This window comes from Cyrtonyx montezumae, unplaced genomic scaffold (genome assembly GCF_038088225.1).
Source record: "Cyrtonyx montezumae isolate F1298 unplaced genomic scaffold, pur_monq_1.0 scaffold_20, whole genome shotgun sequence".
NCBI lineage: Eukaryota > Metazoa > Chordata > Aves > Galliformes > Odontophoridae > Cyrtonyx > Cyrtonyx montezumae.
In genome coordinates, this window is record NW_027071937.1 from 4,860,842 (window position 1) to 4,874,022 (window position 13,181).

General features: G+C 47.1%; 2 protein-coding genes across 2 annotated transcripts; one reads left to right on the plus strand and one right to left on the minus strand.

The window, feature by feature from the left end:
• Window positions 1–12: 12 nt before the first annotated feature.
• On the plus strand, window positions 13–2,936 carry DOLK (dolichol kinase). The gene is made up of 2 exons (XM_065737535.1): window positions 13–37; window positions 828–2,936. Exon 2 carries the CDS (start codon window positions 932–934, stop codon window positions 2,501–2,503), a length of 1,572 nt encoding a protein of 523 aa, XP_065593607.1. The 5' UTR covers window positions 13–37; window positions 828–931; the 3' UTR covers window positions 2,504–2,936.
• Window positions 2,937–4,566: 1,630 nt separating this feature from the next.
• On the minus strand, window positions 4,567–10,671 carry PHYHD1 (phytanoyl-CoA dioxygenase domain containing 1). The gene is made up of 11 exons (XM_065737536.1): window positions 10,569–10,671; window positions 9,655–9,813; window positions 9,281–9,356; window positions 9,126–9,173; window positions 7,766–7,821; window positions 7,525–7,587; window positions 7,424–7,445; window positions 6,968–7,096; window positions 5,827–5,943; window positions 5,585–5,711; window positions 4,567–5,144 (listed from the first exon to the last, which is right to left on the minus strand). The coding sequence occupies exons 1-11, from the start codon at window positions 10,599–10,601 to the stop codon at window positions 5,099–5,101; spliced, it is 876 nt and encodes a 291-aa protein (XP_065593608.1). The 5' UTR covers window positions 10,602–10,671; the 3' UTR covers window positions 4,567–5,098.
• Between the last annotated feature and the right edge of the window lie 2,510 nt (window positions 10,672–13,181).

A 13,181-nucleotide genomic window follows, 5' to 3' on the forward strand; every position in this document is an offset into this window, starting at 1 on the left:
GACGGGCGGCAGCGCCAAGATGGCGGCGTCCTGCCAGGTGGGTGAGTGCCGCGGGGAGCGGGCGGCAGCGGGAAGGCCGCGGCCTCGGGAGAGCAGTGGGCAGCACCTCCCGCCGGGGTTTGTCGGGGTCTGGGGAAAGGATCGCAGCCCAGAGCAGCCGGGCGTCTTCCACGGGCTGCCCAAAGCCCCGTCCAGCCCGCCCCTCAGCTGCTCCCCTGGGCAGCCTGTGCCACAGGGCCTCGCCGCCTTCGTTATTTTTTTTTCCTAATATCTAACCGAAATCTGCTGTGCTTTAGTTTAAAGCCGTTAGCTAGTGTCCCATCAGCGCATACTCCAAAGAGTCCGTCTCCTGTGTCCTGCCCCGTAAGGTCCCGGCAGGGTTAATGGGCACGTAACCTGAAAGTAAAGCAGCAGTGAAACACCTCGTGTTGCAGATCTGCACGTCAGCAGCTTTCGAAAGCCGCTACCTTGGAACAGAAGATCTGCATCACAAGTGGTGAAATTGCTCCTTGTCCTGTCAGCTTGCTGCAGTGAATCCATCTGGGAATGGCTGGGGCTCGTTTGCTTCATATTTCAAGTCAGAGACATAATCCAAAGTATTTCTGTCACAATATCTGAATACCCATATACTGAGCAATTATCTTCTGTCAGATTCTCAAATGGGGTAGCAGTTTTGGCTAATCCTTTCTTATCTCTGATGATGGGCATTAACAGTTGGCATATAACGTCAGTCTAAATTGAGCTTACAAAGAAGACATCTACAAGCAAGCTTCAGTTTATCTAGTTTTCAAGTAGTTGTTTTCATTTTTTATTTATTTTTTTAATAGGAATCACAGTAGAGTGAAAGAGAATTCCTTCTAGTGAACAAATACTGAGAAGATCAGGACCTGTGAGAAAGATCTTGAGAGCAAAGCCACGTCAGACTGGAGCCATGTTAAACAAGCCAGTGCTGGTGGAATCCCTGATCGTCTTCAGCATCGTTCTGTGTGTGCATGCAGTGGTGTGGGACCGCTACTCCTGGTGTGCTGTAGCTCTTGCCATCCAGGCTTTCTATGTCCAATTCAAATGGGACCGTCTGCTGCAGCAGGGGGGGGCTGTGTTCCAGTTCCGCACCACAGCAAACAGTGGGCTCCTGCCTGCCAGCGTGGTCATCCCCTTGCTGGGGATAGCCATGAAGGAGAGGTGCAAAGCTGCTGGTATCGTGTACTTTGAACGCTTTGGCATAGTTGTAGCTTCCACTGGCATGTTGATTGCTCTATTTTTGTCTGTAATTGCTGTTGGCATCACAAAACCTGTGCCTACCAACACCTGCATACTTACTGGTGTTGCTGGCAGTATAATTATCTATACCATGAAGCACTCTTTGACTGTTTCAGAAGTGATAGAGGTCCTAGAAGTGCTGCTAATTTTTGTCTACCTCAGTATGATCTTGCTCTACCTGCTGCCTCGATGTTTTACTCCTGGAGAAGCACTGCTAGTTCTTGGAGGTATAAGTTTTGTTCTCAATCAGCTCATTAAACGCTCACTGAACGTAATCGAGGGCAGAGGTGAACCCATAGACTTTTTCCTTCTGGTGGCAGTTATTGGAGTTGTTATTCTCGGGCTTTTTTTCACTGTTCTCTTCATTTTCATGGATTCGGGTACGTGGATCTCCTCCCTGTTTTTCCACATGATGACAGCAGTGCTAGGCTTAGGGGTCATCATGCCTTGGCTTTACCGACTGATCCGGAGGAACCCTTTGTTCTGGCTGCTCCAGTTTTTGTTTCAGACACAGACGAGGGTTTACCTTCTCATATATTGGACTTTTTTGGCTGCTTCAGCGTGTGGCATAGTGTTCTACCAGAATGCCAAGAGATCATCTGAATCTAAAAAACACCAGGCCTCAACCGTAACCAGAAAATATTTCCATTTCATTGTTGTAGCAACTTATGTTCCCGGACTGATTTACGACCGCCAGCTTCTCTATGTTGCTGCAGTCCTGTGTCTGGCAGTGTTCATATTCTTAGAGTACATTCGGTACTTCAGGATCAAACCATTTGGCCAAACTCTTCGCTATTTGCTGTCTCTCTTCTTGGATGAAAGAGACAGCGGACCTCTAATCTTGACTCACATTTATCTCCTTCTTGGCATGTCCCTCCCAGTGTGGTTGTTCCCCAGATCTTGCGCCCCTAAAGGTGCCTTGTCTGGGGCAGGAGCACTGGTCCCCTATGCTGGGGTGCTTGCAGTAGGGGTAGGAGACACTATGGCCTCTGTGTTTGGCAGTACCATGGGGGAAATCAAATGGCCGGGCACTAAGAAGACTTTTGAAGGGACAATGACTGCAATTTTTGCTCAGATCATTGCTGTGGCTCTTATTCTGATCTTTGACAGCAGCGTGAACCTGAATTCCAGCTATGCCTGGATTCTGGTATCTGTGAGCTTAGTTTCTCTTTTGGAAGCTTACACAACCCAAATTGATAATTTGCTGTTACCTCTCTACCTCCAGATCATGTTTATGGTTTAGAAGCCCTTCCAAGAATAGAGGTTACTCCATTTCTAGAGAAAAGCAGCAACAATATATGCACATCGATCACAGATGAAAGATGATCCAAGCAGTGTTTTTCTTTTGTTAAAAACAAATGAAAAAAATAGCTATTTAAAATAAAAGTTTTCTTTCAGTCTCTCTTTTTCGTAGTTTTTAAAACAGCACAAGTTCATTTTTGTCATCGCAGGAACTCAGCCATGACTGATCAACTGCATTATCAAAAATGCTGTTTTTAAGTCTCCCAAAGGCAGAGGAAGAAGAGGTAAGTCAAGTGCAGGAAAAAGATTTTGCCATCTCTGTATTGCATCAGAGCCAAAACTTGTTATACTGCACCGAGTCCTGATGTCTTCTATTACAGCACACACAAAATGCTTGCTTCTATATAAGCAGTGCTTACATCATGTTTTATCATGAAAGTGGCCACTGCACGGAGTGAATATGACTTTCCTGATTTACCTGTTCAAAATTTTTTTTTTTGTGTGAGATTTTAATCTCCAAATTATTTGGAATAATATTTAGTGGAGAAAAACAAAGCTAGCTGACAGAAATAAAAGCTAATTATGCATTAACCATGAAAGTCAATAAACATCTCTAATACTTCTGCAGTTTGCCACTTTCCATACCTTTTCAGCTTAAGTTACCTTGGGGTAGTTTACCCAGTAGCTGTTTAATCAGACGTCATTTAAGATAAACGTTTCTGTTAACAAATGGAGTAATATTGTTTACTTCATCCATTTAATTGAAATGATAACTATCAAGGAGGGTAAAGGAGAGAATCTATTAAATCCTTCTGCAATGGCAGTCTCTTCCTTCCTTTTTGCCAAGTGCCCACTAGGACCAAACACAGTAAGTGCTCTCCCTGCCTCTTCCATTTCCCCAAGAAGCTCCTGAGCCAGAGCTTTGTGATCCTCCTTTGAAGGATGCAGTTACCCTCTGACACTTTGTTCCCCTCAAAAAGGCACGGCAGTACACATAGGGAATGGCACAGTGAAGCCCGCAGGCACCTTACACAATCCTCCCCTGCAGTCCTGACTGACTGCACATTAGGAGCATGGGTGGAGCAAAAGTGATGCCCTGGGCCAACAGATAAAACCCTGAGAACGAGCTGAGACCAGCAGGGAGGTGGCATTGCCCAACCTCCTCCACCCAGGCTGCTGCTATTGCCATTCCTCAGCCTCATTCCTACTGTGACAACCTCAGCTCTGCACGATACTGAAAGAATTCTGCACTGCAGTGCCCAAAGGGATAAAAAAAAAAATCTTACCATAGATTTCAAACCAACACCAGAGATGATGGGCAATATATTTTTGAGAGGAATGAGACACTCAGAATTGGAGCCTAGCTCCCCTAACCAATTCACTTCAACAATCCAGTTGTTCTCTGTTAAGTTCATTCTGCTTCTGTCTAATTTTTTCTAGACAAAACTTAGTGCCCATTTAACTACGCATTCAAAAAGTAGATCTAAAAAAGTGGGATATTATGTGGGAGCTGGAGTGCCTCGCTTCATCCTGACTTAGGTTCCCAAGTTGGCTGGATTGAGCTGGGTATGTCACAGCCACAGTCCTGCTACAAAAAACTCCAGGCTATGTGACTCTGCTGGAAAGCAATTACACCACATCCGTGACAGCATTTCATTCCTACAGTCTCTCCCACTTCTTTACCCCCATCTACAACCTTCTGTGTACATGGGGAGAGATACTATCTATTGCAATTCCTTAAGAAACGCTACCAGTGCTCTGTTCAGCTTAGCATACAGGCATGAGCTTGCCCCTGATGCAACTTGAGTTACTTCATGTTCCTAAGGTTTCACTGTGGTTTGGTTTTGTCGGGGTTTGGGCAGTTGTGGTACACACACCTCAAACAGGTCATCACAGAGCTGCACTCCAGCCCCATGTGCTGGAAGAAGGTCACACGGTGACACCCTCCAAGAAAACGAGAGATTAAAATGAAGACTTCTGATTTTTTTTTAATTTAAGTATCACGAGGGTTTTTTGTTGTTATGGTCATAATTTCAACAGTGATATTTTTAATCAACAAGCCTAGAGATCAAACAGTTGCATTTTGCAATGAATGCTCAGAAGAGTGATTAATTATAAAAGTAGACTTCCTGATTCATTTTGCCCTCGGTAGTATTATCTTTATTACTGTTCAAACAATAGGATAGAGACCCAGGGCTAAAAGTCAGCCATCTTCACACAACACATTCACATGCACTACCTATTAACAGAGTCAAGCACTAAACAAGACCTTGACTTAAAAATACTACGGATCTGCAACAAGAAGTACTTCTCAACCAGTGCTCTGGCCGAGGTAGAACAGTCCTTAACAGCCTATTCTGGAGACAGAAGAAATTTCCTCACCAAAAGGACTGGGCAACTATCCTCAGAGCAGGGCTCATCCTGCAGCAGAAGCTTCTACCTAAGGCAGGCAGATTTGGCTGCGTGAAGGGGTCTTGCTCTCAGTGGATAATTATGTCTTGAGTGTTGATCTGTTGAGCTGCATTTAAAGACAACATGGACAAGCAATCATAGGAACACCAAACAGGTAGTTGAACTCAGAAGACAATCGGGAACCTCAAGTGTAGAGCGGTGGAAAAGGCAGTTCAGGAGTTGGCTGGAGCCTAGGCAGTAAGGAAGAGCAAAAAACAAAGCTGCAGTGACTATTTCAGCTCTGGGGTGTTAAATCCGCAATCAACACTGCTGCACCCAAAGGGGCACTTCAACCAGCAGTTCCCAGGCAAGACCTGATACAGCAAGAATACAAGTCAGCATCCTAGAACCCCTCAGTCTGAACACTAATTACACCTGTAGTCACTGCTTCCATCTTTCAGGCACTCAGCTGTTTTATTTTAAATTAAGTAGAAATCTTGGTAAGCAGGAGGCATCCCAAAGGCATGTGGTTGCATATCTTGCAAAGTGGAAGCACAGCAAGGATTGCCAAGCGTGGAATTATTCCCTACCTCCAATATCCTTACTGAGCATGACTTTAAAAAGTCTGTAAACACACCAGGACACAACTTCAAAGCTTTCATTAAACAACATTTGTCTCTAGCAGCCCTACCAGTTCTCCTTGCTCCACGTGGTGCCTTTGGCCTCCATCACGTGGAAGGTGTACACGTGGCGGGAGAACGCTGAGCTGTTCATTTCACTCTTATGGACGACTTCGCCATGGATGACAATGAGCCCACCTGTTTGGAAGAAACACTTGGACTGCTTCTTTCAAGTCATGAGTGCTAACTTTAACGTAAGGGAAGTACACCTGTTGAAATACAACTGTATTTCCCTTCTCTGGAGCGCTTCTACCTTTACTTATGGGCACAGGTATGAACTTGCTGTCGTCGTAGGGCGGCTCTGAGCCTACAAACTCCACACACGTTGAGGCACCTTGGGCTGCACGCACCATTCTTCGGGTAACCCCACCTGCACGTCCACAGAATAAGCAAACATCCATGAAAATAAAAATGCCAGCTCTGCTTTGCACACACCAAGAAACACTCGCTGCGGTTCCTCCTGGCACTCAGATGGACAACACTACTAACGTATTCAATTCTTTCCTTGTTGGTTTAGGATTTTTCTGTTGTAGCAGAAAGTGAGAAACATCTGTGTTCTGCTTCCCCTCCTGGCCCTGTGCATTGCAACACAGCCTGTTAGGGACACAATGCTTGAACACTATGCAAAAACCAAAACCAACCTGTCATCCATTTCTCCTTCCTAGAAGATCAAAGAAGAGCACTAACTCCAAAATATATGAGGGCTGAGTGATTTAAAACATTAAGAGAGCTGTAATTACTGAGTAAATGCTTAGGTGAGCAGCACTGGAAGTCAAATAGTGTACCCTAGAGGAAGGGAAAGGCAGGAGACTGCAGCAACAATGCTGCAGTGGCTGGAGGAAAAGAGGATGTCAGAGCATTGTTTGGAGTTAGGAGTTCATGAGCATAGGGGGAAAAGAGCATCTCTGTGAAGGGGATGCAGCTTGGAAAAGAAGCAGTTTTGCAAGTGGATTAAAAAAGAAAGAAGATGTTTGTTAGTGCATTCCCACTCCATAGGGCAGAAGGAGAATAACAGTTTGCAGTCCAGGTGATGGTGAACATTTTCAAAGCTACAGTCAGAACTATAGAAGGAGCACCAACAGGTAGCAGTAGAATCAGTATCAGTACAAGAAATGAGTCAGTAGTTCAAGACCTTCACTGCACTAAAACCCCGGGATGCAGGGTGATGTTCTAAAACAATACTGAAAGTGACAGAAAAGATGCAGGAGCAGCTGTAATGGGCCTCACCCTCACAGGCTCTGGAGTAAATATGGCACCAGGAGGGTTGTCTCTCCTCATCCTAAAACCCTGGTTTCAGTTTAAAACTAAACAGTGACAGCCATGGATAGTAGCTATTTTTCTTTGAAGAAAATATTGTTGTACTAAGCTGTGCTGGAGGATTGGCCTTGACTTACTGGTGTGGGAGCCAGGAATGAACCACAAGCAGCCATTCTCCTGCGTGGCATCCTCCAGTGCAATCCAGAAGCCCAGGACTCGGCCCAGGGGCTTTGTGTGGAGGAACGTGGCGTCCTGGTGTGGTGTCACTGCAGTGAGAAGCAGTGGGGTCAGGGTCTGAGCCTGCCCAGGGCCAACGCTGTGAGGTGGGGGCACACATGGTGCTCCTCAGCCTGCCCTGACCACCCATCCCATCGTGGAATCACTTGAGGTGGAAAGGACAACTAAAAGCTGTCAGGGCCAACTCCCTGCAGTGCACATCCATCAATGCTCACAGCCCCAGCAAGCTCTGACCTCGGGCATCCGCATGGACAGGGCACTGCCACCTCTCTGGGCAGCCTGTGCCAGCTTTACCTGCTCACATTCCTTTCCTGAAGGACCACCTGTGGTGTAATGCAGAGATAAACGAAGCTCACCTTCCCCACCAATGCCAGGTTGCTGCAAGGTGAAGGAAGACACGTGAGGAGGAGTCACACTGGCCTCACTCCCTCCATGACCGAGAGGACCGCGGCCATACCTTGAAGATGTACATGCTCTGCACAACCACTGGTTTCTCAAGGCCTAGTTTTCTCCCCAGTTCCTGGAAAGAAACTTCCCAAAATGTACAATTTGCTGCTTTCTGCACACAACAAAGCACTGGTTTTTTTTGAGGATATTTTGTCCTTTTACGATCAAAAAACATTGTACTTAAGAGTCTAGAATACTCAAGTTAACCACGCCATCATTTAGTTTTCTGTCAGACAATCAGCACAGCTTACCTGCACCTTGGAGGAGTGAGTGATTTGCTTGAAGATGGGATCATGAGCATGCAAGGCTAAGGGGAAACACAAGGCTCAGGGTGAAGGTTTTGGTAACAGAAGGGAACCCTGGGGCTGGCAGTGATGAAGTGCAGCGAACACAGCCAAAAACCTCCATCTCCACCCCTCAGGAGGGGATCATCAGCATCACACCAACACTGGAGGTGTTCCAGAACCAAGAAGACGCAGCACTGAGGGCATCGTGGGGTGGGTTGGGGGATCTGAGAGGGCTTTTCCACCCTTAATGATTCTGCCTGAGGTGACACAGCCCTTCTGGGTTAGCACAGTCTTCTTTAGGAGACTAAAGAGTGGAAAAGAGTGAGTGTTGTGACTAAGTATTATATTACACAAAACATACGGAAATGTGAAGCAAAAAGAGATGCATCTCCCCCCTGCTGATCCAGCCCAGCAGGGGCTGCCACTGAACAAGGGAAGAACAGAGATCCTATTAAAAGGACTCATTACAGAGAAGGTGCTGAGACAGCAGGGGACAGGACCGTTTTCACTTCCTAGAGGAAAAGTCAGTATAACAAAGGCTGCTCTGCATGGAGGTACTGAGAAAGCTCCATACTGCATTTCCAAGTTCAGCGACGTTCAGTCTGAACAAAGTTCAGGTGGTGGGGAATGAGCAGAATTCTGCTCTCAGCTTCCTTGTATTGTCTGAAGACAAAAGAGATTAAAACCCAAGCTGGGGAGATGGGAGAGAGGTAATAGGGCACCAACTGAAAGCGAAAGGAGATAAGGAAAGGTGCTGCAATGGGAAAGGAGGAAAACAGCTTCACTGCACAGGGAGCAGGACACTGCCTGAGCCACACAGCTCAGTGGGAGGTTGCTCAAGCAATCCCTGACCCCAGAAGGTCCGAGGGCTGAAGTCCAAACTTTTGCACACCGGTGACTCAGTGCTATGCGCAACCAAAAAGCCTCCTGGAAGCGTTCCTTGGGTTTTGTTTTGCCTTTTTCCTTTGTTTCTTTGAAGGGTTTATAATGGAGAACTTTGGCAGCAGAGAGTGTGGAGTGCCACAGAGACAACTGCAGAGGCAGCAATGGAATGATGCGGGAAAAGTGGACTGACGTGCTGAAATTGAGATCAATTTAATGCAGGAGAGGTTGCAAAGGAAGGAGTTGCATGAGGTTTGTGGTATTTGGGGCAGCAGTTCCCTGGAAGCACAGTGAGAACCAGGACAGGGACAAAGCCACTTCTGCTCTCAGGAAGGTTTAGATTTAGGAGACTAAAGAGGGTGGGTGTAGAGAAGTCCCAGTGCCTAAGAACTGCCTCCCCTTTGCCCATCCTTCTCAAAAGTAAAAAGAAAATTGAACATACCATGGCCAATCTTACTGACAGATTTCTCCTTTGCAATTAGAAAGTTGCCTACAGGACAAAACCAGAATTTAACATGGTTAGCAAAACAGGGACAGTTGCAGAGCTGGAGCCTGGCCCTGCCTCCTTGTGTCCCCTTGACTGGGTTCAAGGCTCACCTTTCTCATCCAGAACACCTTTCTCAAAGAAGAACCTGATCTTGTCTCCACTGGTGAGGAAATAATCCGAGCTACCCTGACAGGGAGAAGAGCCCAGTAGAAAAAGCATCGCCATGAACACACAGCCAAACCTTCAATCAGAAGTAACACTCACCTGCATCTTTTTCCCCACCAAGCAGCAGCAGAAACAAAGTACAGTCAATAGAAATCATCCCTACAAATACTAAATGCATTCCTCCAACACTAAACCTCTCAGCACTCCCTAGGACTTCAGCCTGGCACACATGGGCTACCAACAAACACCAACAGAAAGCTGGGGAGCCAATGCCTCCCACTGCTCTCCTAGGACATGACCAGCCCTGCCCTGTGGGTACCTGTGCTTGGAGCTGCTCCTCTTCCTTGGTGGAGAACTCAGTCCGGCAGTGTGGTGGCACCTCCATCCCCTCTAGGATCCTCTGGATGCTGCTCCTCATGCTGTCACACTCCTCCGGGCTGAAGAAGTGTTCCAGGACAAGGAAACCATCCTCACGGAACTGGAAGGGGGACATGGGGTGGCTGCCCTCCTTCTGGGGTGTTTCTGACATGTTTCTCTTTACAGTTTCATCCAGAAATCACAAAACTGAAGTGTTCAATTTTTATTTTTACAGTTCAAAAGGGTTATTGCAAAGAAAGATCAGTCCTTAAACAGCCTCAGATCTCACAGAATTAAGAGGAACACACTTCAGCTCCCCACCCAGAAACCAGAGAAGATAGCACTGCTGAGCCCTCATGGTTTAAGGATATCTTAGCTATGCGACCAGCAACACTTAAATTGCAAATCCTGCTAAGATGAACAGAGCACTCTTTCCCACATTTCAAATAAGAAGGAGATGCCTTTACAAGCCACAAGAAAAAAAGTTATTTTCTCTAAGGGAAAAGTCCCTGGGTGGTTTTCACAGTTGACTACACAATTCTCTACGAAATGAAACGAACTCTGCTGGCACAGCTTCCCTATATAGAACACCACGGGGATTATCCTCAGGGACAGATCTCAGCCTCACGGTGACACTGAGCAGGAATCAGGACACAGGAGAAATTCCAGGAGGAGCTCTGCAAAGGCACACAGCCCTCTGCAAGCCTGCACCCACAGCAGGGCTTTCACAGGCTCAAAACAAATGCAGTGCCCAGAGCTGAGCAGAATACAAAGCATGCACAAAGCAGATCTCTACGAGACCTGAGCACTGGTTCAGCACGGAGCACTCGTGCCTTGCAAGCACTGCAGCATGTTCCTCACCTGCTGCTCCCTTACCTTCTGCATCTGGGGCTGGGTGACAGCTGCCATCCGTGGTCCCACCAGCCTGGCTGTGCACGGCTGTGCCACCTCGGCACGTGACCTTTGGGCAGCATGTGACAAATGCAAGCACAGAGCCAGCACGGCTGCCTCCTGCTCTGACCCCTGCATGGCTGCTGGCTCCCAGCACTCAGTGATGGAGCTCAGCTCCAGCTCTTGGTGCTGCTGTACAGAAGCATTCAGCTCCAGTTTGTTTTGTGATCACAATTTGCTGCTTATCCCCAGGAGGAAACAGCTGGTTTAGTAACCTGGGTTAAAAGCTGTTAAATGCAGCAGTATATTAGAGGCAGAATAAGATTCACCAAATAGAGCAAGAAATCCAAAAGAACTGATTCTGTAGGGCTCCCTTTGCTCAGCCAGCGAGCTCTGCCCCACCTGCAAGGAACCCTGTCACCAGGAGGTGACAAGCAGGAGACCAAGGGGTGCTAAAGCTGAAAGGCTTTCAACAGCAATTCAGCCCAAGTCAGGGAGTCACCAGTTGTTCTTGTTCACAGCTGCTCTTTGGCAATCAACACCCCCAGCTGCTCCACTTGCACCAGACATGTGGAAGCAGGTGAACCAAAAGCCACACATAACAAAGAGGAAAAAAAAATGCAAGGACAAGTGGAAAAATGCAGAAGGAGCAAGCAGCAGCAGCAGCCCCATGGTGGGCTCACCACCAACACATGCACCCATCCTGGAGAGGGTTTTGTTCTCCAAAAGATGATGTGTGGCTCCGTGGGAACCCTGCCAGCAGCACTTTCAGCAGGGCTCTGAAATACCAGCACAGGGATGGGCTCGTGCATCACTCATATACCAGAGGGAATGCACAGTGGGTGCGAAGCACTGCAGGGAAGGTGATTGCTTCCAAATGATCTTGTTACCAACTGAAAATCCATCTGAAGCAGGTGGTGTTCAGGAAAAAGATCCTCCTTATTCTGTAAGGGAATCAACTCTGGAAAAAATCCCATTCAACCCTTCCCCTTCTTTTTCATGTTTTGATTTAAAAATGATTTAAGGATTCTCACTAGAGAGCACCTCATTTTGAGCACAAAATCATAGAATCTTTCAGGCTGGAAAAGATGTCTCAGATCCCCAACCCCAGCCCACCACTGCATCCCTCAGTGCCACATCTCCACAGCTCTGAAACACCTCCAGGGACAGTGAACCCACCACTCCCTGGGCAGCAGTGCCAGTGCAGCACAAATCTGTCTGAGAAGAAATGTTCCCTAATACCCTGAACCTCCCCAGCACGTGATGCCATCACCTCTCATCCTATCACTGTTACCTGGGAGCATATATGTATACATATATATATATATACACACACACGTATATCCCAAAAGAAAACCATCAGGTGGTTCCTCTCCCTTGTTTATGGAGTATTTCCAGATGATGAAGCCAAACTGCGTAATCAGTAGGAAAACAAAGAAATAACAGAGCCAGCCTGCTGCAGCTGCTGCCTGTAAGGCCATCTCCCTGTGAGCGCAAACTCAGGGGTAGCCTTGCTTGGGAAGCTGCAATCCCAACAAGCATCATTGACACACATCCCCATACCCCTCTCCTGAGTTGCTGAGGTCATTCATACCACTTCTCATTTCCAGTAATCCTTTTCCCAGTAATTCAGCATGTCATCTTCTCCACTCCTCACCTTACACACATGTGCTGACTTCAGAAGCTGCTCGAGCCCACACACAATGGCAAATTACAGCTTCCCTGTTAATGGATTGCATTGTAAAGAAGCATTCCCGACAGCACAGCACAGGGAGTGCCAGCAGGCAATTGCACAGACAAGGGGACAACCACAGTGGACACAGGAGTAGCATCCGGCCTCGGGAGACCCCCAGCCCTCCCCCCATTCCTTCCAGGCACACTCCTGGTTTGAGGCTCATAGAGACATTTTCAGCCAGAGGAAAAGCACCACCCCCACAAAATACTCCCAAAAAAGTGAAAGAAGGGTATAATCTTTGTAAATACAATCTCTTCCCATAAGTTTAAACAAGGAAGTAGAAAAGGCTCAGACAAAACCGGGAAATGATCCCTTTCCCTCCTTCCCACCCCCTCCTATCCGAGAGCTTTCCTGCAGACTGCCCACACTTTCTCCTGCTCTGGAGGAAAACTGCACTTGTGGCCAACACCAGCACCATGGTACAGACTCACGGCACAGGACTGGAACACCCAGAGCCCTGCAGCAGACAAAGGCCCAGTGTTCCAGTTGCTTTGAAAGCAGCAGAGCTATCCAGACTTCCTCCCCAGTGAGAGTTCCCATTGATGCTGCTCAGAGCCCCCCATTCCCTGCAGCCAGCTCCAGCAGCTCAGCACGTTCACCAGGAACAAGTATAATGCGTTTAGATTGTGTTAAACAGTCCATTAGTGTCTATTTAAAACAGCACTGATACCCAAATATTTTTTCCATGTTGACAGTCCTTCCTCCCAATTTACCAAAAGCCGCAGAGATAAAGGTATTTCCTATTGAGAGAATTCTCACTGCTATCCACAGCCTGACACAACGGGTATTTTCTTTATGAACTTTCTACCTACTGATTTTTGGTGTGATAAGGCTAGAGAACTGTTCATAGGTTGGAAAGGACC

Coding starts and splice junctions, on each gene's coding strand:
- PHYHD1 (XM_065737536.1), bottom strand. CDS start 10,601: ATGGCAGCTGTCACCCAGCCCCAGATGCAGAAG. Junction 9,357..9,654: donor AGGAGCAGCTCCAAGCACAG/GTACCCACAGGG, acceptor TCTCCCTGTCAG/GGTAGCTCGGATTATTTCCT. Junction 5,145..5,584: donor ACGTGGAGCAAGGAGAACTG/GTAGGGCTGCTA, acceptor CTTACTGCCTAG/GCTCCAGCCAACTCCTGAAC.
- DOLK (XM_065737535.1), top strand. CDS start 932: ATGTTAAACAAGCCAGTGCTGGTGGAATCCCTGATCGTCTTCAGCATC.